This window comes from Aythya marila, assembly GCF_965140915.1.
Source record: "Aythya marila genome assembly, chromosome: Z".
NCBI classification, from domain to species: Eukaryota; Metazoa; Chordata; class Aves; order Anseriformes; family Anatidae; genus Aythya; species Aythya marila.
In genome coordinates this window covers 72,443,829-72,466,165 of record NC_139080.1, presented here as the reverse complement: position 1 = coordinate 72,466,165, position 22,337 = coordinate 72,443,829, and the positions used below count along the sequence as shown (strand labels likewise).

Below are 22,337 nucleotides of genomic sequence, written 5' to 3'. Positions count from 1 at the left end.
GAGGTCTCCAGACCCAGAAGTTCCTGTCTGAGTTCAAAAATGCAGGACAATCAGAATTGTTTTTACATTTTAAGCAATGGCACCGCAAGCAAGGAGTGTGTGCAGACTCCTTTTCTGCACCAGAAAGCCTGTCTGCTGCTTTCTCAATTCTATCTGCTGGATGAAAGTAATTCTCTTTCCATATCCTTAAACTAACACAGTATAAAAAAGGTCTAACTGCTGAACAAGTTTTTCATATAGAACATTTCTACCTTTTTATGCTAACGTGTCATAGCATCAGAGGTAATCAAAACCAACATAAAGCTGCCAAAAGCAGCGGCACATCTCAAGGGTTCTCCTGGTACCACCTTGTGGATTGGGACCTGCAGGAGGAACTTCAGTTGCTTCACCTTCTTGGTACAAGGATGTTGCATGGCAGATAAAACCTGCTGCATTAGCAGCAGCACAAGGTGATTCTCAAAATAAAAACCTTTTAGCCTCCTAAATACATGTATGTTGTACACAGTAGGTATGTGTTTTAAATCTGACAATAAAATCCTGTTATCAGCTCGAATTCTCCTCTCATCACACTAAGACTCTGCTGTAGATCCCTACAAAAGCACCAGAGGCATTTAGGAAGTTGTTAGGGAAGAAGTTTTAGGATGATGTGCACACGTCAGGGTCTCCAGGCCATTGTTAGTTTTAGTCAACAGGAGCACTGAACTACAAGGGATCTTGTTCACTGGGCCCAGTTTTATTCTTTCCCAAAAATCATCAACCTGTCCATGAACCTGCTAACATCACAGTTACAAATAATGTTTGGGTTTTGTGCCCAGAGCTGCGTCCTGCTTGCAGTGCTCAACATCCATCCCAACAGCAGTGCTGACACGTGTCCAGACAGCTAATCCAGATCTGAATCATGGTTCACAAAAGGTGACTGCTAAGTCACTAGCATAACACATTTATCTTCCATAATTTACTCTTACGTGTGTCGTAAGGGCTTATTTTCAGGCCTTCTAGGAAGGGTCTTGTTGCTTCCTCTTAGCCAATAATCCTTGTAGAGTATCGGTATTTCAAGCTGTTCCTCACACAAGTATCTTCATGAGCAGCTGCAGCAGCTCTCTAATGAATTGTTATTGTAAAAGGACTTCGCACCCTTTTTTCACAGGTTCTGTGCAAAGACGTTATATTATTGAATACTATTTTTATGATCCTTTTTTAGACAGCAAGAAGATTACAATGAAAGCAAGGCCTCTGGAGTGATGGGGTGGCTGTTTAGTCAATGCCTGTCGTGGACGTTTGCCACAGTTCCTCTGCTGGCTTAACATACAGGTGTCCAGACAAAAACCTGGCCAACTATTACTCTGTATTCTGTCAGGGGTTTTAGAGCTGTCACTCCTGTATCCTTCAAAACAAGCTTTACAGTGAACTGGTGTGCAGTTTTGGCACATCAACAAGTCCTGTGCTTGGATGCCATCTAAAACATTGATCTGTCATGTGCTCGCCTGCTCGGTTGCCCGTGGTGTGCAGAGCAATTTCAGAACATGCACTGGTGACAGAAGCCTAGACGACTTACTAACTGCACCGTGTTAAAAAGCACACGCCCTAGTCACTAATTCCAGCAGCAATCTCCTCTCGTGTTGTCCAAACAACCTCCTAATAAGCAAAGGCTGATAAAAGACTTAGGAAACCCACACAGCTCTTTCACAGATGGACTTTGACAAAACCCCAAGTCGCAAAACACAAACTACCAATAGCTCTTCACTCTGCAGTGAAAAAAAAAAACAAACTACACAGCAAATTGACTGAATGCCGCTGGATTTACTGTGGGATTTCAAACGGGAGGTCTGAACTACTTCTGATGTGGCACGTGTTGTGAGAACGGATGGACCCCAAACACTCCTGTGTACACGGCAGACGCGGATGTATTTACATGGAGCAATGCAAGCTGCCCCTGGCATCTGTCCTGCTGCAGAAATCTTTGCAAGCACAAACAACCACGGTGAGAGACCAGCACCCTCATGGCCATTTACCACAGTCCTTTAGCCGAGATCCCTAGCGAGACAGGCTGTTGGAGCTGCCGGTAATGGCCATTTTCCTGATACGACCACTTTGTGGCAAACAAAGCTAACTTGACAAACTGACATTTGCTGTGCATGGTTAATAATAATAATAATAAAAAAAAAAAAAAAAAAAAAAAAAAACAGGAATGGGCCTGGTTATTACTTCTGTTGTCCACTCAAGTCAACATCAGTACTCTCTGTCTTAACCCTCGCATCATGTTTGTTCACAAAAACTCCACCGCAACTACAATTGACAGCAATGCTCAATTCCAGATACATGCTAATGATATTAATGCATGTTTGTGGCCTCTAATGCTCACACAGGCTAACATGCAACACTGATTTTTACTGGCATCAACTCTGTAACAGAGAGGACAGTAGCAAACATTTCACAGTCAAAAACTTTAGGTTAAATTTGGTTAGTTTCTTCACTTCAGCTGCTTTGATTTAAAATGGCTCGGAGCTGTCCTACATTCTGCAGCCAGTTTCAGACCCAACCGCGTGACACGAGGAACTAAGACACTCTGCAATATAGCTAAGGCTTCCCTGTCCCAGAAAATGGGATTTGTGGATGTCACGATGAGAAAAGATGACACAAATGCTTCAGGTTGCTTTCTACCCAGCCCAGGCTCCTCAATTCAGAATACCAGCTTTTCAGCCTTGTGGTGCCTCAGTGTCACATCTCCTTTTAAAGAAGTTTGAAGGCAAAGAGACCCGATCCAAATTGCCAGCATCACTCCAAACACTGGAGACCCTACCATGAGAAATAAATAACCTAAAATAAATAAACCTAAACTTACCATCTCAGTGACCTGATGAAAGTACATCCTGCCCCCATGCTAGCAGCCATGCTAGTCTTCCCTACGTGTCAGCACCAGCTCTGCTCTAATTAGCCTCTTGAAGATACAAAGTTGTTTTGTTTTGTTTTTTTTTTTTTTTTTCTCATTATTTTTTTCCTCAGGGAGAGAGAAGAGGATTGACTTGTCTGTCAGATTAATTTCCTGGGCTGAAACAGTCCTAAGGCCAAACAGGAGATAGAGAGAGACCCGACTACATCTCTGGGTATACGCTAACTATCAGATCAGTTTGGCTGTGTGTCGTAAAACTTCACTCTCAGCTCTACATCGCCTGTGCCCTGTTAGATGATTATTCCCAAAAGTAATTTGACTGACAAAGATCTCTAAAAACATATGAAGCATGAAACATTTCCGCTGCAGCTGGGGGTAAATAAGTTGGCTGGGTGGAGCTTTCCTTATCACATTTATTGGATTTGGTGATTCAGGTCTGAGGGTTTTTCACATCTGAGACAAGATATATAGAAATGTTTGCAGTCTTCCCAGAAAGAAAGAAAGAAATGGGAAAAAGAAGTGAGTCTGTCTCCTGGAAAACTGTCTAGCCTCTTGGTTTCTCATCTGCTACAGGAACATATTAACACATGACTGAACAACTTTAAAGACTAGTGGTGATTATGGCAAGTGAGAAAGCATTAGGAACGTTGTATCTGGCATCCTTGTGGAGATGCTTTTTTCATGTTATTTTACTGGCTGCCAAGATGGATGAATAATAATGTTATGCTAACTGTTTATTACAACTGATTGCAAGCAGATGAGAACAGCTAAGTCACAGAAATCTAACACGAAGAATTTGACAGAGCAGCCAGATGGAAATTCCCTTGGAAGAACAGTCTCTGTAAGGTATTCCACCTCTGTTTTCCCAGCAGGGTATATGTGGCCCTTTTACCTTCTCCATGGCAGATTCTCCAGTAAAGACTGATCCCTGCAGGTGTTCCTTCACTTGTACAGCCTTCAGTAAGGTAAATACAGGGTGAGGTGGGTATTTCATAAGCATTTAGATGAGACTGTGGATTTCCTATTGGAATTGCTGGTCCCCAGCTGAGAGAAAATTACCATAATTTGTTAGGGTGGGCAGAATCTGGCAGCCCCATAGAGGCAAGGCTGCCAGAGCTGCGTGCCTCCAGGTCCAACCTGCTGCAAGGAACACACACACACAAACACGTACACAGTACCCATGCACACACACATGCTCACTGAACACCCCTTGGTAAGTCCCGTGCAATCCTGAAATGCTCAGCTCCTGCATCCCATAACGTGTCCCATACCTCCAGGCCGCAGTCTGTAAGGTGCTCCAGCTCTGGTCCTTCTTGACGGGTTCTTCTACCAGCCCACAGGGCTGAGGCTCTGCTGGGGCAGCTTGGAGGCAGCCCTTCCTCACAGTCCTTAATTTGGGTTCCCACCTGCCCTTAGGATGGGCCTTGCTGGGCTGATGGCTCCCGTGATGGGCCTGGGGCAGCCCACACAAGTGTTACGTGGACTCTCCCTGACACTGCCTCTGTGCTCTGACGCTGGCAAGCTTTTGGCATATAACCTAACAGAGTTAGGTTATCACCACTTCTTCAGCAAGCACACAGGCCAGTATTGAATGAAACAAGGATAATCCAGAAATTCATGTAGCCTCTCTCTAAGGACTTACAGCGTCACCTGGATTCAAAACAGACTTGCTCTTGGCCACTTATTTCCCCCATTTTTCCCAGCATTACACATGACACACCCACCAGACAACCTTGACACAAAGCCTGGATAAAGCCTGACAAAATCCCAAGGCATGTAGTAGCTAGGTATGTTTACCTTGTAAAGATACATTTAAAATACAGGAAAACTAAATGGCAATTTGAATGCAGGCATCATCTAGGTGAATTCAGATGGGGATCTCAGTTTGATTCACTTGACTCCTAGACATTTGCACTGGACCTGTTGCTTCAGCTTTAACTTCTGAATTTTGTTTTCAGCTCCTACTTGAGCCACAAAACTTTCACATCCTCAGCTCCTAGGGCACAAAATAGGATCTACAGTACAAATAAAGTTTTTTAGCCATTGCTGAAGGACAGCTGAGCTTGTGTGAGTACAGCCACCAGACACCCTGCTCCTACTTCTTACAAACATACAAAATCTATAATGGAATTAAACTTCTTTTTTAAAACAACAAAAACATTTTTTCTTTCTGTATTTCTAGAAAATACAGTTCTTCCACGGACTCTAGTTCCTTTGACCAAACTCCAGATGAGTGCTTGGGAGGAAAGAATGTAATGCGAAGTTTCAGAAAACCTGGAGCACTGAAACAAAAACACAGATTCATAGCTCCTGCTTTGTTCATTCAAATCATTTTTCTCATTTCCATGGGGAAAGTATTTGTATGTCTGCAGTAACAGCCAACAACACATTCAGAAATGGCCTGTGTGATGAGACTGGTCTCAGAGTGTATGGTTTGCAGTGTTTCTCTTCCTCTCTGATTTTTGAGGAGAGGAGAGTTTTAATTCAGATGGCAATCTTCCTGTGGGTAAACAGATGTCCTCCAAGAAAGGCAGTTGCACAAAACATTGTGTAGAGACAATGTAACTTCCCCAGAGAGCAGCCATCTTCACTTGTGCCTAGATAAGAAGCACCAAGCCAACATGCCAGTGATCTCTAACCAAGGCCAAAATATTCATCCACAGTGAACACATCTCAGTCCTTCACCACCTACAATCAACTCATCTGGAAGTGACTGTAGATGGTTTTTTCCTTGCTTATTCTTCTGGGAAAAAAGGAAGTTTCTTCGGTTACTCCTATGACACCTAAAAGACTTTTAATTATTGCTCAATCTCCCACTGAAAATGTGATGTTTTTCACAACAGCCGTATAGGTCATGGATCATCTATGAAATCACAATGCAAGGAAGACAAAGGATGAATGGGGATGTGATTATTCACTCCAGTGTGTAAACAGAATACAAAACCAAAAACAAATAAACAAACAAAAAACTCCATTTAACAATGGATCAGATCCATTTCTGCCTCGCAACACTAATTTGTTTTTCTGTGTTGCTTTTGATTTATGCCAATGTTGTTCCACTTAATGCAAGAGAGCAATGCATATATATGCCAAATTGAAGTTTTGTGTAGGTCTGAGATTTTCTCTACAAAGCTTGAGCCAGTGTGAAGGTGAAATGAATTGGCACATAATTCTGAATTGAGCCACCAAAACCATGGCCACATTAAAACTGCGTTCCTGATGGTGAAGTGTTTGGGCCAGACCCTGGTCCCTCCCGTGTTACTAAATGGAGGTCTCTCCTAAATGCGATTACTCCAGCTGTACCTAGACCCGGATCCAACTTGTTTTATTCCCATATGCCACCTTGAATAAACGCACTTCAACACACTTAACTAATCTCTCACTACACACTTCCAGCCATGCATCAAGGTCTGTTTCAGTCCACTACTTACTTTTGTTCTGCTCAGTCAAGTCAATCAAGCCAGAATCCTCTGACACTTTAACTTCAATTGAAAAAGACATGCTCCACTGCCTTGTTTTAGCTCTCACTTTGTGTCAACATAAAAAAAAGTCAAAGCAGAGTAATATTTGCTACTGATTTAGACTGTGAGTTGTGACTTGTGTGTGTGTTGTGACGGTGTCCTGCAGTCTTTTGTGACAGATGCAGTTTCAGAACGTACGGTTATTCCTCCAGCACAAGCTTCAGTAATCTTTTATGACGATTAACTTCAGTTAGATGTTTTGATCGTCAAAACACTACATGGTAATTACAGGTTAGCTTAAATCATTTTGATATGTGCACAGACTTCAAGAAAATGTAAAGATATACGACAAACGCAATGCCTCCAATTAAGTTTAGATCCCTTACATACTAGAAGCCATATGTCTGTGCTCAACTATACAGATACAGCATAGAGCTAGAGAAATGAAATAACCCTTCCTTTAAAAAAATAAGAACAGTGGAAAGATAAAGCAATTGAATGTCTCACTGATGGGTTTCTGTGGCATATCCATGCATTATACCTGCCATATCCTTCTTCTGTGTCCAGTCTTTCAATCACAAAACCATACTTACCACAGCTTCATTCATAACTTCTCTGAAGATCTCCTACTCTTAATAGTTTATGACAACACCACAATTATTACTACAGCATCACCATAAGCAGTAGCAAAACAAGGAAAATAACCACAGGAGCACTACCACATCAGTAGGTAGTATACCTGCTAAAGTCATCATGGAGCTTGCTAAAGAAACTGCTCATCCATAGCAATCTTTCAGTCTGTCACACTGTAACAGATCCTCCCAAGCATTAATTTTAGGAAAATATTTTATAATCTCAAGAGCATCCAGGAGTTCCTTTGCTGCTCACACCAAACATTCTTGCACTTCGCCATTTTCCATATCCTCTTTGAAATATCCCTGCAATTAAGCAGGCTGAATTAGATGAGGGCACATCCCCCGGCTTTGCAAACTGTATGCCTCAGCGACCAGATCAGGTCAGTTCACATACAGATTTAGCAATCCTCAGAGATTCCCACAAGAGAGGAAAATCCGCCGGCTAAAATGCCCTGTAACTTCTGCTCATCTTAATACCCAACCCAGTCGTCCCACTCAATCTCCGTTGAGCTCCCATACTGCAATCACAGGAGCCAGCTAAGCGGGCTGACCGCTGGCTTCATGGCACCTCCCTGGTGCATGTTCAGGAGCTGACACACCAAGCGAGCCCTCCCCTGCCAACCCGCAGTGCTCCACTTACGTAGGTTGGTCTCTGAACTGCCACCACAGCAGGATGAGGCTGCTGGGGCACTTCGGTTAGCACAGCCTCAGGTAGCCCTGCTACCAGCTGGCCCACAGCCTCGACACCCACAGAACTGCACTGGAATTGCAGTGGCCTGACGCTGGGAGACCCATTCCAGCGTTATTCTGGCTAGGATGGTCCCAAAAACAGGGCATTTTGCTACCAGCACAGGGAAATTTCAGTCTCCCTGAGAGCTTATCTTCACAGGAGGAGGCTTCAGAACAGAAGCTGCCTTCTCTGCATGATAAAGAACTCCTCTTCTTTACCTAAAAGAACACTTGATGGTGTCAAAAATTTAGTTTACGGTGTCCAAAATTTTGACTAAATTACGGATTTAGTCAAAATCTAGGCTCGTTCACCTGGTGGTAAAGTAGAAGAAAGCTCTTCTGAGCAGCAGATGATCAGAGATACTGGGGAAAAAGGCATCTGCCCTAGGAGTTGTACACACTTCTTTTTGCCAACATTGTGATAGCAACAAATGCCCTAGTGAGTCGATGCTGTTGTGGCAACAACAGGGTTCTTTTGCTAATAAAATTTAAGCCACTCCCCAAACAAAACAATTTGTCCTACAAAAAAAAAAAAACACATCTGTTTTTAAATCGACAAAATTACATCTTGCTTAGGGCACATAACTGTTAGCTAGGGATGCGATCCTTTTTCAGACTGTTTTCCAACTTAACCATAAAAATAAAATTTCTCAGCATAAAGCAATTCTAGTAAGAATAAGAAGACTAAATGCCATTATCAGATGCTGATCTGCCCATGTCCACTGACTAACCATACTGATTCACTTACTCTTCTTTTAATGAAATGAAGTTAGAGTAGAAATGAGCAAGCCTTTGCAACTGAAAGCAACAGCAAAACTTGGCCAGAATCACAGTTGACAGAAACACAATTCCTACAAAATGAGTAATACCCAACATGTCACACAGGGGAAATAAATTCAGAGTCACGAAAAAGCCGCATGTGAACACAGAAAAGACGACCGAGAAACTGCAGGCTTACAGATCTGCACAACGGCAAGTAATGCTGACCACTTTGTCAGCATGACCATCTTGGTTCAGAGGAGCTTGCTGCAACTTTGCATTGCCTTGGCCTTGTGCTCCAAAATCTCACACCCCGTTTGCCTTTTCCAAGGAATCGAAGCAAACTACCAGAACATGAACTTTCTGCGCAAAATGGGTGGATATTTTTCTCAGCCGTGTCTCAACGAAAAAACTGATTTCAGGTTTCCCGTGTTGATTACGAAGGTCACAAAGAAGAATGTCACAGTGGTTATCTACGAGTTCCTCCAGCAGACCTTCCAGCTATTCAGCAGAAACCTTCCCAAAGGTGCTTGGAGTACAAGCACTATTGAGAAATTCCAAAATGGAATTCATCATCAAATTGAAGAACTGGAGACATGCGTGCTAGAAGAGATACCAAAACCAAGAAACAGCTTTCAGACATGGATCCTAAAAAGCACAGGTCTCAGTGTGAAGAAGTACTTCCAAAGAATCTTCAACTTCCTAAAAGATAAGCAATACAGCCGCTGTTCCTGGGAAGCCGTGCAAATGGAACTGATATCATGCCTTATAATTTTTGACAGCCTTATGAAAACCACACATCAGAAAGAGGTAAAATCTTTTATACTTGGCTTCTTTGTGGGAATCTGGTAATTTTCCCATTTTGGTAGGCTTTAAATTCCTCAGTCCAAACATTTCTCAAATTGGTACTTGTTTACAAAAAGCACTCAGTGGTCTAAGTTAAGCAAGTAGAGTACTTCAGTGAATGTTGGTATGGATGTTGGGGTGATTGGTATCACCACCTTCTGTTGAAGATGACCTTTTTGAAAAAGGTGTGGATAGTGCCTCTATGTATTCTCTCTCTGCACTGAAAAATATTTTGTGGTCTTCCCACAGAATATGCCAGTTGCATTACAATCTGAAACTCTTGCATTTAGACGCTGCATTGATTTTACTTCTCTAGTTACTTCTCCTATGCAGAAAGAGGTCCAAGGTGCAGAGATGCATAAGACAGACAGACCTTCCTGGAGTCCTGTATGCTACAAAGATTTTAACTTACAAAACAGAAGAGAATATAGCATGACTCATCTGTCTGACATATTAATGTCAGAATATAACAACAAAGCTCCTTAAACTCAGAAGTAAAAAATAATGGTGCTTAGAGCTCCCAAGATCAAGAAGTCCATTTCCAGCCTTGATCCTTATCTTGCAAATAGACACATCCCTACGAGACACAGAACCCATCTTCCTCTGCAGCATATTTAATAACTACAGCATGGCTTTTTACAATAAGTTGGTTGAAATTATTATCGACAACATCTCTCTCTTCTATCAGCTTTCAGTTCATAACCAGACAAGATTAATCTGAAAATACTTACAATACGGACATAGATCTAAAATTTATTCCACTCCCCTACCATCTTTGCTTTCTCTGTACAGGCAGAGCCAGGCCGTGGTTTAAATCAACATCTGTCTTCATCGGTTTAACTGCTTCCCAAAAGACCTTGAAAGCCTTGGGCCTCCATGCCATTCCCTACCTATGACAACACTTCTCGACATGGATTTTTCCCACTTCAGATTTCTAAGAATATCTGATTCCCAAAGTATGTTCACCATAATGGAACATGTTCAATCAGAATGCAAGAGCTAAAAAATACATCTGTGGCTATATGAGAACGAAAAAGAGGGAAAATTCTAAAGACGAAGAGTTCAATATGCTGCTGCTATTACCTGAATCTCAACATTTTGCCTGAGACGTGAGGGGCTGGACAGCAACTGTCAACCAGTATCTTTCCCTTATTTAAATGAAAGACGTATGTTGAAATCCATTCTCACTCAAAAAAAAAAAAAAAAAAAAAAAAAAAAAAAAAAAACCTGTGGGGGGAAACTAAGAGAGTAGCTACAACTGCCTAATTTTATTTGTGTAAATCAGACATAGAACTAAGGTGGTCAGGCCCACACCCATCACTCTTGTGCACTCCTGTTTGAGAGAAATAGGAAAAAGGGAATGGATTTCAGACTCCCACATGTGTCTGCTCTCAATCACCAATGTAAAAGGTCAGTTCTTTCACCGGTTGTATAGGGAGCTTAATTAGGAATATTCGCAATGAGCTCGTTAATCAATCTCTAAAGTGGAATCTCTCTTTTGCTAATTCAAGTACTTTGCAACTAAATTGGGACCACAGATGCTTGAAGTTTTTTTGTTGCCATCAAGCATTCCATTCCAAATTTTTCTCAATTTTTGCATTTAATATATGGTTACTGTAGGCAATTCATATAGCCCAATTTTGGATAACCAACTAAGTAACTTGATGAATTGCAGCCCATGAACTTGAGTTTTCCCTGCGCATAATACAAGATGATGCTACTCAAATCTGCACTTGGATTTCAGCCTCAGAAAGGCCAAGAGTCAGCACAGGGTACAGCAGATATGACATGACACAACCTTACACATCCTATTAGATTCCTTTAATTTTTTAAGGGATTAAAGGATATTTTGTGCAGGTAATGAGAGCCCATGAACAAAAGCTCATCCCTGGCCAATGCAGAAACATTAGCCTCCTTTATCTGCCCTTCTGGGGAAGAGCTTTCATTAATTTTAACCAGATATGCCTATTAACTCGTGTGTGCTTTATTATCAGTTGTGACTGACATTTCAAGATGCAGTTTTATTTTGAAAAGGATGAACAATGAGATTGTTAAGACACATACTTATTAGGTGATAGTTCGCAGTATCCAAGTAACCTTAACTCATTAGTGCCTGTTAATTGTAGGGAACAGGTGTTGAAGAAGTATCCATGCCAGCTTTCTGCAAACATCTTCGCTTTTACAAGTTAAAGTCAATTCTATCTTAGAAGAAAAAAGTAACTATTATAGCTTATAGCCAACACCATTTTCACATTTCCTGTTTGCAATTCAGTACTAACCCTCAATGAGGACACATACGCAACTTTCCATTCTTGTGGAAAGAGAAGACCATAGTTAATCTCAGGCTGTGTAATGATTATTTCAAGTCAAAGAGCTTTGAATCTCTATCTTTTCCTTTAAAGGATCATTTAGAAATGAAGTACCACACTTTACTAAGAAAAACCCTAGAGTTCTGTTGTTACATGTAACTTCTACAATTACTGTAACTGAAGACTCAAAGAATCAAAAATATATCTGTTTTGTTCAAATTTTCTTAAGTTGTGGGTTTTGATACCACTATAGATACACACCACTTCAATGCCTTCCTTTATCGAGCACTCTATTATCACTGTCAGTGCCACTCCAGAACAGGACAAACAAAGGCATTTAATTGTGAAAGCAAAAATGGCGTTAAAACCACTGAGGGGTTGGAATTGGGTGATCTTTAAGGTCCGTTCCAACCCAAACCATTCTAGGATTCTGTAAGACTGTCAGAATCCATAGAGAGATTTAAAGTCACTTAAAATTTCTTTTAAGGAAAAACCTAACTATGTTTCCAGATCCAGGAACTGGACCATTTCTTGAATATTTTCTTCAGTAAAAGAAAAAAAAATGGTATGATTGTGTATTTTGCAGAGAAGCACTATCTGAAATGTTGACTACTAACTTTTGTGCCATGCAGTACTGGTTAATGAATGCTTGGGTCACTCTGAAATATAGACAGCTGTCTGATGGAGAAGACAAATTGCAGTTTTCCCAAGATTTATAGGTGGAGTAAGTTTTGTATGACTGAAGAGTGAGAAATAAATCAGGACTTCATTTCTTATAGCTCTCAGCCATGTTTCTTTGGTTTCAGACACAGAGTGATATTTGGTCATGGGCTGTGTCAAGCCTCCCCCAGCTTTTTTACGCGTCTGTTGAGCACTCATTCCAGTCCCTGATTTACAGACTGCATTCATCTGTCTGCCTGCATTTCTTTTAAAACATCAAAGCTGCTTAATTAAGATATGTTTCTTTTTTTTTTTTTTTTTTTTTTGTACTCCCAAATGGTAATAAATTACAAGTTACAAAACAAGTTAAAGTTACAAAAAGAAAAATCAAAAACCAACCAACCTCAGTAGACTGAGGAAAGGCTCGGCTTTAAGTCCTAAGGGGCAATCTACTACCAAGTACCTGGATATACTGCACATTACTGGCCAAGGAATTTGCCACAGACCTTCTGCGTTAAACACCTGTCTCTTATAGTAGCTCGACCATATGGTCAACCTTGAAACAAAACCAGAAAATGCATTTTTTCTGATTGTAGTGGCGCAGCAAGAAAATGCCCTCAACAGCAAAAGAGGCAAATATTTTAAATCAGATCTGAACACATTTTTTAGAGCAAAGTGATCTTGGAAGATCTCTAATGGTTAGACTGGAGGGTTAGACTGGAGGGTCCCCTGCTCATAAGAAGCATGTTCCCATGAAGATGTTTGATTAGGCTAAGTCACTCTTTATCTTTTCTGAGGAATATCAAACTAAAGTTACAGTTTACAAGCCAGAATGACCCTATTTAATATCCTTCTCCCATCCCCAACTTTTTAAATCCCACTCTCTGGTCCTGCTCTAACATTTATTGAATCTTTTCCTCAGCTCAGCAGAAATGAGAAAGTGAAATGTGGCAGCAAGACTTCTTAAGTACCACAGGGAGAAAAACCTTTTCCTCTGTTATTGTGTGATCTGAAATCCCTTAAATGACAGCCTCTCAGTCTCTCTCTGAAATATTTACTCTTAGACCTTCAGACATTCCTGTCGTTCCTTTGTGACCATTTGACCTTTTCTTTCCTATTAATATGCTGATTACCCATCACCAAATAAACGTACTGCAGTAGTATGCTGCAAATTTCCCCAGAAGTAAGTTTAAATGTACACCAGCTAGCATTAAGATGCCAGTTACATCCTACTCATCTCAGCTTCCTGTACCCGTCTTACCTGCACAGGCCTAAGTCCACTGCTCAGAGGAGGCTCACAAACTCATGTCTGTCCAAGGTACCTCTGAAACATCAATGATTTCCTAAAACAGAAAAATGAAAATAACGTTGTTTTTTTCTGTATTCTGAGAACTCAGTTTACCTGACTCACGGTAAAGATTAAATATTGAACAAAGAATTATACCACATGGTTTTCCTGTAACATTTCTAAACAATTAGTACTCCAAATTACTCTGAGATCCACATTTCCAGGGTACTCAGCCCTTTCTACTTTTCTTAGTTTCTGTTCCAGAACACAAGTACCTTCCTCTGGGATCTTGAATGATGCTGAGTAGCTTGCTGGCAGCTGATAAAGAAACATTTATTGTGACAAAGTATCAGCAAAGGAGCTGAAGTGATTTGGTCCAGTCCCAAGTTTCACATTGCTCAGTAATCTGTTCTAAGCAGCAGGGGCTACTACAACAACACTGTAGCAAACATTATTAAATCCTAATTCCTAGCTGCCTGGTGCCAAACAACACCATACTCTTCTGCATCCCCCACTTTTTACTCTTTAGCACTTTCTGGAAGCCAGTGTTGGTTGACTGCACCCTGCATACCTTGTGTTCCTCTTCTTTCTGTCCTGCCTGCTCTGAGATCTGCACACTGTCTCTGCTACAAAAAGCACAGTCTCTTCCTCTTTCATGCCAGGAACACTTTTACCTCCCTCCTCCCCAGAGAGGAGAAGGAAACAAAGGTTGGTCCACTCAGGAGAGTATGCAGATGAATAGGAAACTTAGGATAAGTTGCTTGACTATGGTGGGAGAGAGGGCAACAGGTTCTCCGCCTACGTCCTGAAGAGCACCCGGACTGTGAACTCCTCAGTTCAAGAACGTCCATAAGATTTTCTCCTTCCGTTCCTCTCTTTACAAGCAGTGACAGCACCCCTTGTTATAGATGAATTATACCTGTGCAAATTATCTCTCTGTCCTAGCTGAAACCAGGACAGTAAAAATGCAATTAAATGGCTTGAGGAATAAAAACAACCCCGTTGTCTGTATGAGAAATTACTGCAATCTGAGCAGGGGCGGGAAGGATCCTCAGCCACCATTTATGCCTCCGATAATCAAAGAGGCAACCAGTTCTTGCTCCGACTTGGTTCAGGACACACCCCAGCATCATTTGGAACATTTTGTTTATGAGTGCTGCCCACAACCAGCCTCAGAACAGGCTGATCTGACCACCAGGTTGGAGCAAGAAGGCTTCTACATCTTTGGATGCCATCTGGCAGTGCTCTTGCCAGAAGACAGGCAGACGGTTTGCAGGACCAGCTGCAAGCAGGACTCCCCAGGAGCCCCACCAACCAGGACCTCTCCATGCTTGAGCTGCAGCTCTTCAGCCAGCAGCGGGTACCTCTAGGGTTTGCTGGTCCTTGCACCAGCAATTCCTCAGTTCTCCGCAACAAGCCTCTTGGGTAAGCCTCTGGGACACCAGCTGTCAGGTTGTCACACCGTGACGATGCAAAGACGTGCGCGGAGATCTCAAAATCCGCCTCCCTCCAGTGCGCGAGGAAGTTTTGATCACAAACCACTTCTCGAGGAGCAAACCAAGCACAAAGCCGGGCACGCCGAGCCTGTCCCTCAACCACGCGGGTCCGCAGCACGGCTGCTCAACTCACCAACCTCGTCCCTAGCGTGAAGCCAAGCGCAGCCACCGGGGCGTTAGCCAAAAAAAAAAAAAAAAAAGAAAAGAGAAACAGAGGTGAGCGGGTGAGCCCCCAGCCTGCGGCGCTGCGCCCGTCCACATGCCTCTGCTCTCACCTCTCCCTCGGCGGTGCGGGTGAGAGGGTCGGGAGGGCGACGCCAGGCTGGGGGTTTTCCAAACCTGCCTGGGTTGCCAGCAGGGTGGCCGAGACACCCAGACACCCCGCCAAGCCCAGGCAGCAGGTCTGCGGGACCAGCACCTCGCCGAGCAAACCCCGCAGCACCTACCTGCGGGGTGCCGGGGCTGCCGAGCACAGCACCCCCCAAAACCCAGCGGGCACGCACGGAGCTCGCAGCCAAACCCGGCCCGGAGGAGAAGGGGAAGCTGGGGTCCCGCAGAGGGAGTGTGTGTTTTGGGGGGGCACCTCCACTTGGGCTAAAAACAGGGGAAATCGGGCCGGGGGGGGGGGGGGGGGGAAGGAAGGGGGGCGCCCGCTGCCGCCGCCGAGGGAAGTTCGTCCCCCAGCCCGGCACCCACCCGCCGCCGCCCCTGCCTTACCTCCGCCTCTCCGCCGCCCGCCCGGGTGCCTGCCCCGCCGCACAGCCGAGGTGGAGGCGAGGAGGCGGCTCCCCCGGCCCCTCAAGCCCGGCTGGGCTCGGCACGGCTCGGCCCCGGCACGGCTCGGCTCGGCTCGGCTCGGCCGCCCCCTGTCGGGCTGCGGGGCGGCCGCGCGGTCGCCGAAATGGCGGCGCTGCCCTGAGGGGAGCCCTGAGGGGAGCCCCGCGGCACCGTCCGCCTCCCGCGGGGACCTCGCCTCTTCCCGGGGGAATTGGGTCAGTCATTAGGCAGGGAGGGCCCCAAAACCTCCCCCCGGGGCTCGTCGTAGCCCTGAAGGGGTCAGTGTGCGGCGCAGGGGGGTGTAAAGTGTGCCCAGGGCAGCGCAGAGTCCGGGACATGACACGAGCCCCTCTTCCCTCGAGGTAGCAGGATGTGGTAAATCACGGTGTGCCTACCGTCGTTTTGGGGTTGTCTGGTCCGTGGAGTCTGTGGGACTCTGCTGGTCCCATTGTACAGCTAAACACACTTTTGCAAGGCCCCCAACCCAAAATAAAACGGCACCTCAGCCTGGTTTGGCACTCTCATCACTGTTATCTCATGTTGCCACATAGGAAACCGAAGACAGTAAAATAAGTGTACAAAAAAGTTCGTGGGATTAGATTCCTAAAAAGAAGAGAATCGAAAAGAAAATGCTCTACTCAGAAGTTCCTAAAATATTTGGAAAGACTTTTTGACAAGCCAGGTAAAAACCCAAACAACTTTGGCTAATGGAGAAGACCGAGTAAAACTATTTTCAAGCAAGTAACCTGTTAAAAATAACTGAACCACCTGCACAAGCTATAGTCTTCCCATTGTACCAATACCCACAAAGTTTAAAACTTGGATCCTGCTAAACCCTATGGAGAAGGATGTTTTAGAAATGCAGCAGGTTAGGCTACTATATACACTCAAACAAGGATAGACAGTGTCTCTCCTTGTACAGGATTCTCCTTTCTGAGAATCATTAAAGCATATCAAGTAACCACCAGCTTTGCCAAGGCAGAAATTATTTTTGGTGACAAACTGTGGCCCCAAAAGGACAAACTACAGACACGATTCTTCTCCCGAACCTCAGTCCCTGACACCCTTGCTCCTTTCTAATCATCACAAATCACTGGAGGTGTTAGTGTACTCCAGCCAGAGCAAGAAGTGAAAGAGATGAAGTGCTCAAGGGCACGTGGAGGACAGGTGGCTTTCCAAGCAGGAAGACGTGAGCATCTCCCTTACGAGCAGTCACGTTGTCCACTGGAACATGATGACCCCACAGCCACACTTTAACAACCAAGGTTTGTGCTGCTGGCAGAGAAGCCAGTGACCACGACCATGAGCCCCATCAATCAGTTTGCTCCCCCAGAATTTAGACAGGAATCGATTCAGTTGTATATGCCACGTTATTCTAAGCAAAGACGCTGAAGGCAAGGTTGTTTCTTCTTCCTACAATACAAAATGCGCAGCTCAAGAAATAAATGAGCAGGTCTTCAGACTAATTATTCTCAGTACAAGCAAAATGAAACACAATTTAATTCAGCATCAAATGTGTGAGGATAGCTGTTTGTCTTCCACTGCTGGGGCTGCAGAACAGAGGAGGACACAGATGGCGCAGATCACGGTGTTACTATAATAATTCTTTTCAGAGTTGATTTCTGCCTTATTTTTCTTCCTATCCTCTCTCTTAAATGGCATGCCCTTTGAGGAAATAATGCTTAGTCTGCAAAGAAAGAATGAGCTGAGAAGGGCTAATTGTATTCTAGGCTCTGCTCCTACTAAAGCCAGAAAACCTCTGTCTCTACCATAGCATTGGTATAATTTCACAGCAGGTGATTTTACCTATTAAAGGATAACAGTGGGCTCAAGAAAACCTCTTTTGTCTCACGTCACAGTAATAGGAGACCATACCAGATAATTGCCCCTCAGTCAGACATATTAGAGATTATTGGTAAATCTCATGCAAACTATTATTTTTCTTTTAAAATCAAACACAAAAAAATGTTCTACCAAACTGAAAAGTGAGGAGGGACAGATATGGAGAGACATTTCCTACAGGAAATTCATTGTAGGTGAAGTCCATTGTAGGTGAGGTCCAAAACCAGCAGAAATATTCTTGCAACTTGTGATTGGGTCCAGACATGGCTTTCAACGCAATACCTTCTAGTAAAGGAAAGAAGCAGGAAGGTTTCTATGGGAATATATCAATATTTAGAAAATGAAAGTCACGAACAGGGAACAGAGGGACAGGTTTAGTTACATATTAGCAACAATAAAACTTGTTTTCATCTAATGGTACTACTTCAGTGCAGCTAGCATTGTATTGAGTGAAAGGACATTTTTATTACACTTTCAGCCTGGACATGGTATACGTTTTTTTTGTTTGTTTTGTCCCATTAATCATGGCCACTGTAGGCACATACAGGCTGCTCAGCATCCTGAGACAGCCTGTAGACCTGCCAGTAGAGGGTGGGAACATTTTACAGCCCCTCGCTTGGAGTTCACACGCACAGAACTGAAAGGTCTCATCAAGACCAGGCAGGTGGCACTTTATAAAACACACACAAACTTGCAGGCTTCCCAGGAGCAAAACGTGCTTTACTTGTGAACAACATCAACTAGCAAAAGCAGCCTGTGCTGGTAGTGTTCTGCTTGGTGTTAGATGTTCTTGGTGCTTGGATGTGCTTAAAGAACCAAGATCTTGCAAGTGGAGCTAAAACACTTTTCCTGGGGCTCTTTTCTCTCTGGTTATTTTGTGCATGATACGATTAAACTCATGCTACTTCCTTGGCGGATCACTAAGTTTACGCACATCTATTTGCCTACACTGATGTATATTTGCACAGAAGTTGCTGGAACTTTTTGTCTTTGAGACCTGTATCCCTTAACCAACCTATTGAAACCAGCTAGAATTTGACCTGGGAACAAGTAGATGAGTAGAAACATGGATGTAACCAAAACTCTATCATAAATCCTGCTTTATCAGGAGAAAAAAAATAAAAAAATAAAAAATAAAAAAATAAAATTAGAGCCTGCCTCATCCCCTTTCCTTTTTCAAGTGGCCCACTATGGTTTTGGCTTAAGACTGGAAGAAACAACTGTGGCTTTGTTAAACCCAACTTAAATTAGGAGACAATTTTTAATCCATTCTAAATCAACCCCTAAAACCAAGTTTTAGATCAAGGTCCAGAATCAGCTTAAACCAACGCAACAGAGGCCATTGCTGGATGATCACTGGCAGAATCAGCTGGGGCTGTTTAAGAAGTTAAGAAGTTACTATCCACAGCAGCTGATTGCCTCCCATTTGGGATGAGTAACATACCCAAAGCTGACTCTGCTTTACTTTTTCATTTAGGTCAGCCACCATCAATGGCAGTTCACGCCTGCTGATTTTGCAGTAAAGTAGGTTGTAGGGGCTGTAGACACGTTAAGCTGCTAAATGATTAAGTAAAAGCCTTGGAATTACAACTTCAACAACTCTGTCTCTGAAGGAAGTATGTCTTTGTGTTTACCAACACTCAATTCTGCATACTTTAGGACTGGCCCTGTGACTGAGTGTAAGTTACAGAGCTTTTCAGAAAACACAGAACTGTGCCAGCCTACACCTGCTGAGCATATGGCCAATGACACGTAACTAAGCTGTTATCAGATATATTGTGTTTGGGGGATTTCTTAAAAGTTAAATAAATAATAATAATTAAAACAAACAAACAAACAAACATAAACACTAAGTCCTTTTTTCTGCTATTAAATCTAATGTTATGCAGGGTACCAAGGGTGTGACCAATGTAACCTTTATATCTGCAGACCATGTCTTTCTGTACAGCCACCTTCAAAAGACTGTTCCTCCCTTTAGTCACCAGAAGGATTTTTCTCCCCTGCCAAGTCTACAGAAAGATGATTTTGTAGAGAAATTGAAAACAAAGAGTCAGCACATACAAAGAACCAGTCAATGAAGTTCTGAATAGGTTACAGCCCACAGTTCACAGCACAACCATCCTCCATGCAGCACCAAGCACTAAGTCCCGATTTAGCCCTGAATTACAAAGGGCAATGAGGGCCAGCTGCCCTTGAAAATCCTGTACCTGGTGCAGATCTAGCATGGCTGCATCCCCAGCAGTTATGTTGACATGCAGAGCATCCACCAACCTAGGCATAGCCACAGCAGGCAGAGCCCCCAGCAGTCAGGAAGCATCTCTCCTAGTTTTATTTCTGTTCCCTAGCCACCAGCTTTGCATGGCAAGAGCAACCCTGGAGGTTTGGTCACAGCAAGACCCTGCCTGTGCCCCTGTGAAGCTTGGAGCCGGCTCTTGTGCAAGCCATGCTCCCTTCACAGCCCTCACAGTGAGGCTGCCAGCCAGGTGAGCACAGGGAGGGCCCACAGAGACACGTTATGGTGGGAGAAGGAGAAGAATGTCAGATAAATTAATACAGTTTTCTCGAGAAACACATCTCCCACTGATAAGCCTAGCAAAAGAACATGGTTTGGATGCGGAAATTTCAAGCAGTGTCTTTTGTGTCCTGAGTGGACACAGGATCAGCTTTTCCATATTATTGACTTATTTTCTCTCTCTCTATTTGTATTTAATTTAGGAAGGCATTCAGCAGTCTGGAGATATTCCAGCATACTCACTACTGTGGCAAGCAGCAGCAGTGAGTGTAGTGGTAAAAACGCCCTGTAAGACCAGCTTTGCCATTCTCACAGGTGGCCCACAGAGCACCCACAACCAGCTCCAGTGCCACGGCTCCTACCTGCAGTCAGAGCTCCCAGTTCCCAGTGCTGGTCAGAGGCAGGACACAAGAAGGGACGACAAAAGAGCTCCGAAAAGAGAGCAACTGGATGTCCCCACGGCAGCTTCATTAGGGCAGGAAGCCCTTTTTGTTGATGTTGGCTGGAGATTATGATGATCCTGTCAAAAGCCTATTTTCTGGTTCAGTGGCTCAGAAAGACAGCTATTCCCTCCACTGACCCTCCTGGTAATTATAGTTGCCTGCAGAAAGATTCATTTCCAGCAGCTGAATGGCATCAGCAAGAACATTTGGCGGCCTCTGTGCGGTGCCAGAGGCCTGAGCACATTTTGGTGCACTGAAGTCACTGCTTGCCTGCCTCTTCTCCAGGTCTGTCATAACTGCCTCAAGAGCACAGCTTCTGGGCTGAAAACTTGGTGAGGGGGAAAGAAAACCTCCCCGTTCATCTCTGCTGCCTGCCTGCCTCTGCCCACCTCCAGGGTACGCTGACAGGTTCCTGCTGCTGGCAGCGGATGGGAGAGCAGGACACAAGTGTTCCTGCTGTAGCACAGCCCCTTTGGTGTTCTCTAAGCAGAGTGAACAATGCTAAAATTAAGCAAGAAACAGAATATCTCAAAGGAAAAGGCAGCATGCGACCAAATCATTAGCCTTGCCTCTCTCTGCATTAAGTATCCTTTCTAGAGCTCCGCAGTGCCACATGTAACTTTTGTGCTGGTGCTCATAAATCCTTCCAGATTTTGTCTTGAAGTACATGGAAACAAGTTCTGCCCAATCTTGGCAGGATACACCAAGAAAAGCTTCCACTCCTAGCAATGAAGAGGTTATAAACTTATATGAGGGTGACCAGGAGTGGAACTCAGTGCCCTTTGTCCCTTTGAGATTATTGTTTGCCATTCCTACCTAGGGAAAAGTAAACAGCAAAATCCAATCACAGTTTCCTCTAACTCAAACACTGCTCAAGGCTTCCCTCAGAACAATGGCTGCATTCAGGCTGCTCTCTGGGCTTAATTCTGCTCTTAAAATTGCAATGTCTCTTTGATACAGATTTGCCAAAAATGCGTGGATCAAAAAGTGCTGTAATCTTACTGCATTTTGACAAAACAGAAGTCCCCTCCTTTTATTTATTAATTCACTTCTGTGAAATCCTTGCTTCCTCTCCCCTTCCCCTCCAAGACAGTAGCTATAATTTCAGCTCAGGAGAAAAAAAAATCGAATTTGTATCAAAAGCTGGTAGAGGACACTAAAGTTAGCTGTCAAATGCCAATGCTTTTCAGATAATGTGACTGCCTAAATGGTTAAGACTGCTTGAGGATAAACAGCAGAAACAGTTCAATGCTTTCCTGGAACAAGTGGCAAAATTATATCTCCTCCTGGGACTGCTTCAACATTAATGTAACACGAAGGCACTCTGGCAGATCCACAAAGCACACACTGGTTCAGTTTCCTGCTCCATTAAGAGCTGTTTGATTAAAGATGTTGGTTTCAGAGACTTCAGTCACATCAGCGGTAATGCCGTGGCCAAAACCAACTTCCATCAGTGATCCCGTACTGCTGAAGCCCAGAGCTGTCACCCCTCAGCAAGTGTCCCGCTTACCACAGGACACACAGAGATGACAGAGATAGCTACAGTGACAGGGATAGCCAGCAAGGCTCCAGCACGGCTCCTTCCTGGTGTACAAGGGCTACTTGACATACTCTAAGTGTGGCTGTTGCTGCCTCTCTCTCCAGGTTTTCTCCTGGTCTATCTCCCTCTGCTTCCAGAGGTTCCCCGTGG

General features: G+C 43.8%; 2 protein-coding genes across 3 annotated transcripts in view; one reads left to right on the top strand and one right to left on the bottom strand.

Annotated features, from left to right (window-relative positions):
- The window catches only part of MOB3B (MOB kinase activator 3B), a 90,129-nt gene extending 74,206 nt beyond the window's left edge, over positions 1-15,923 (bottom strand). For both annotated transcript variants that reach the window (XM_082783370.1, XM_082783369.1), the window contains exons 1-2: positions 15,791-15,923; positions 13,551-13,632 (exon numbers count right to left, since the gene is read on the bottom strand). The gene's annotated coding sequence lies outside the window, so the exon portion shown is untranslated. The remainder of the gene's footprint in view (positions 1-13,550; positions 13,633-15,790) is intronic.
- Positions 8,715-20,719, top strand: LOC309890236 (interferon alpha-4-like; the record flags this gene model as incomplete). Its single annotated transcript, XM_082783921.1, has 2 exons — positions 8,715-9,284; positions 20,408-20,719. The coding sequence occupies 2 exons, from the start codon at positions 8,715-8,717 to the stop codon at positions 20,717-20,719; spliced, it is 882 nt and encodes a 293-aa protein (XP_082640047.1).
- Between the last annotated feature and the right edge of the window lie 1,618 nt (positions 20,720-22,337).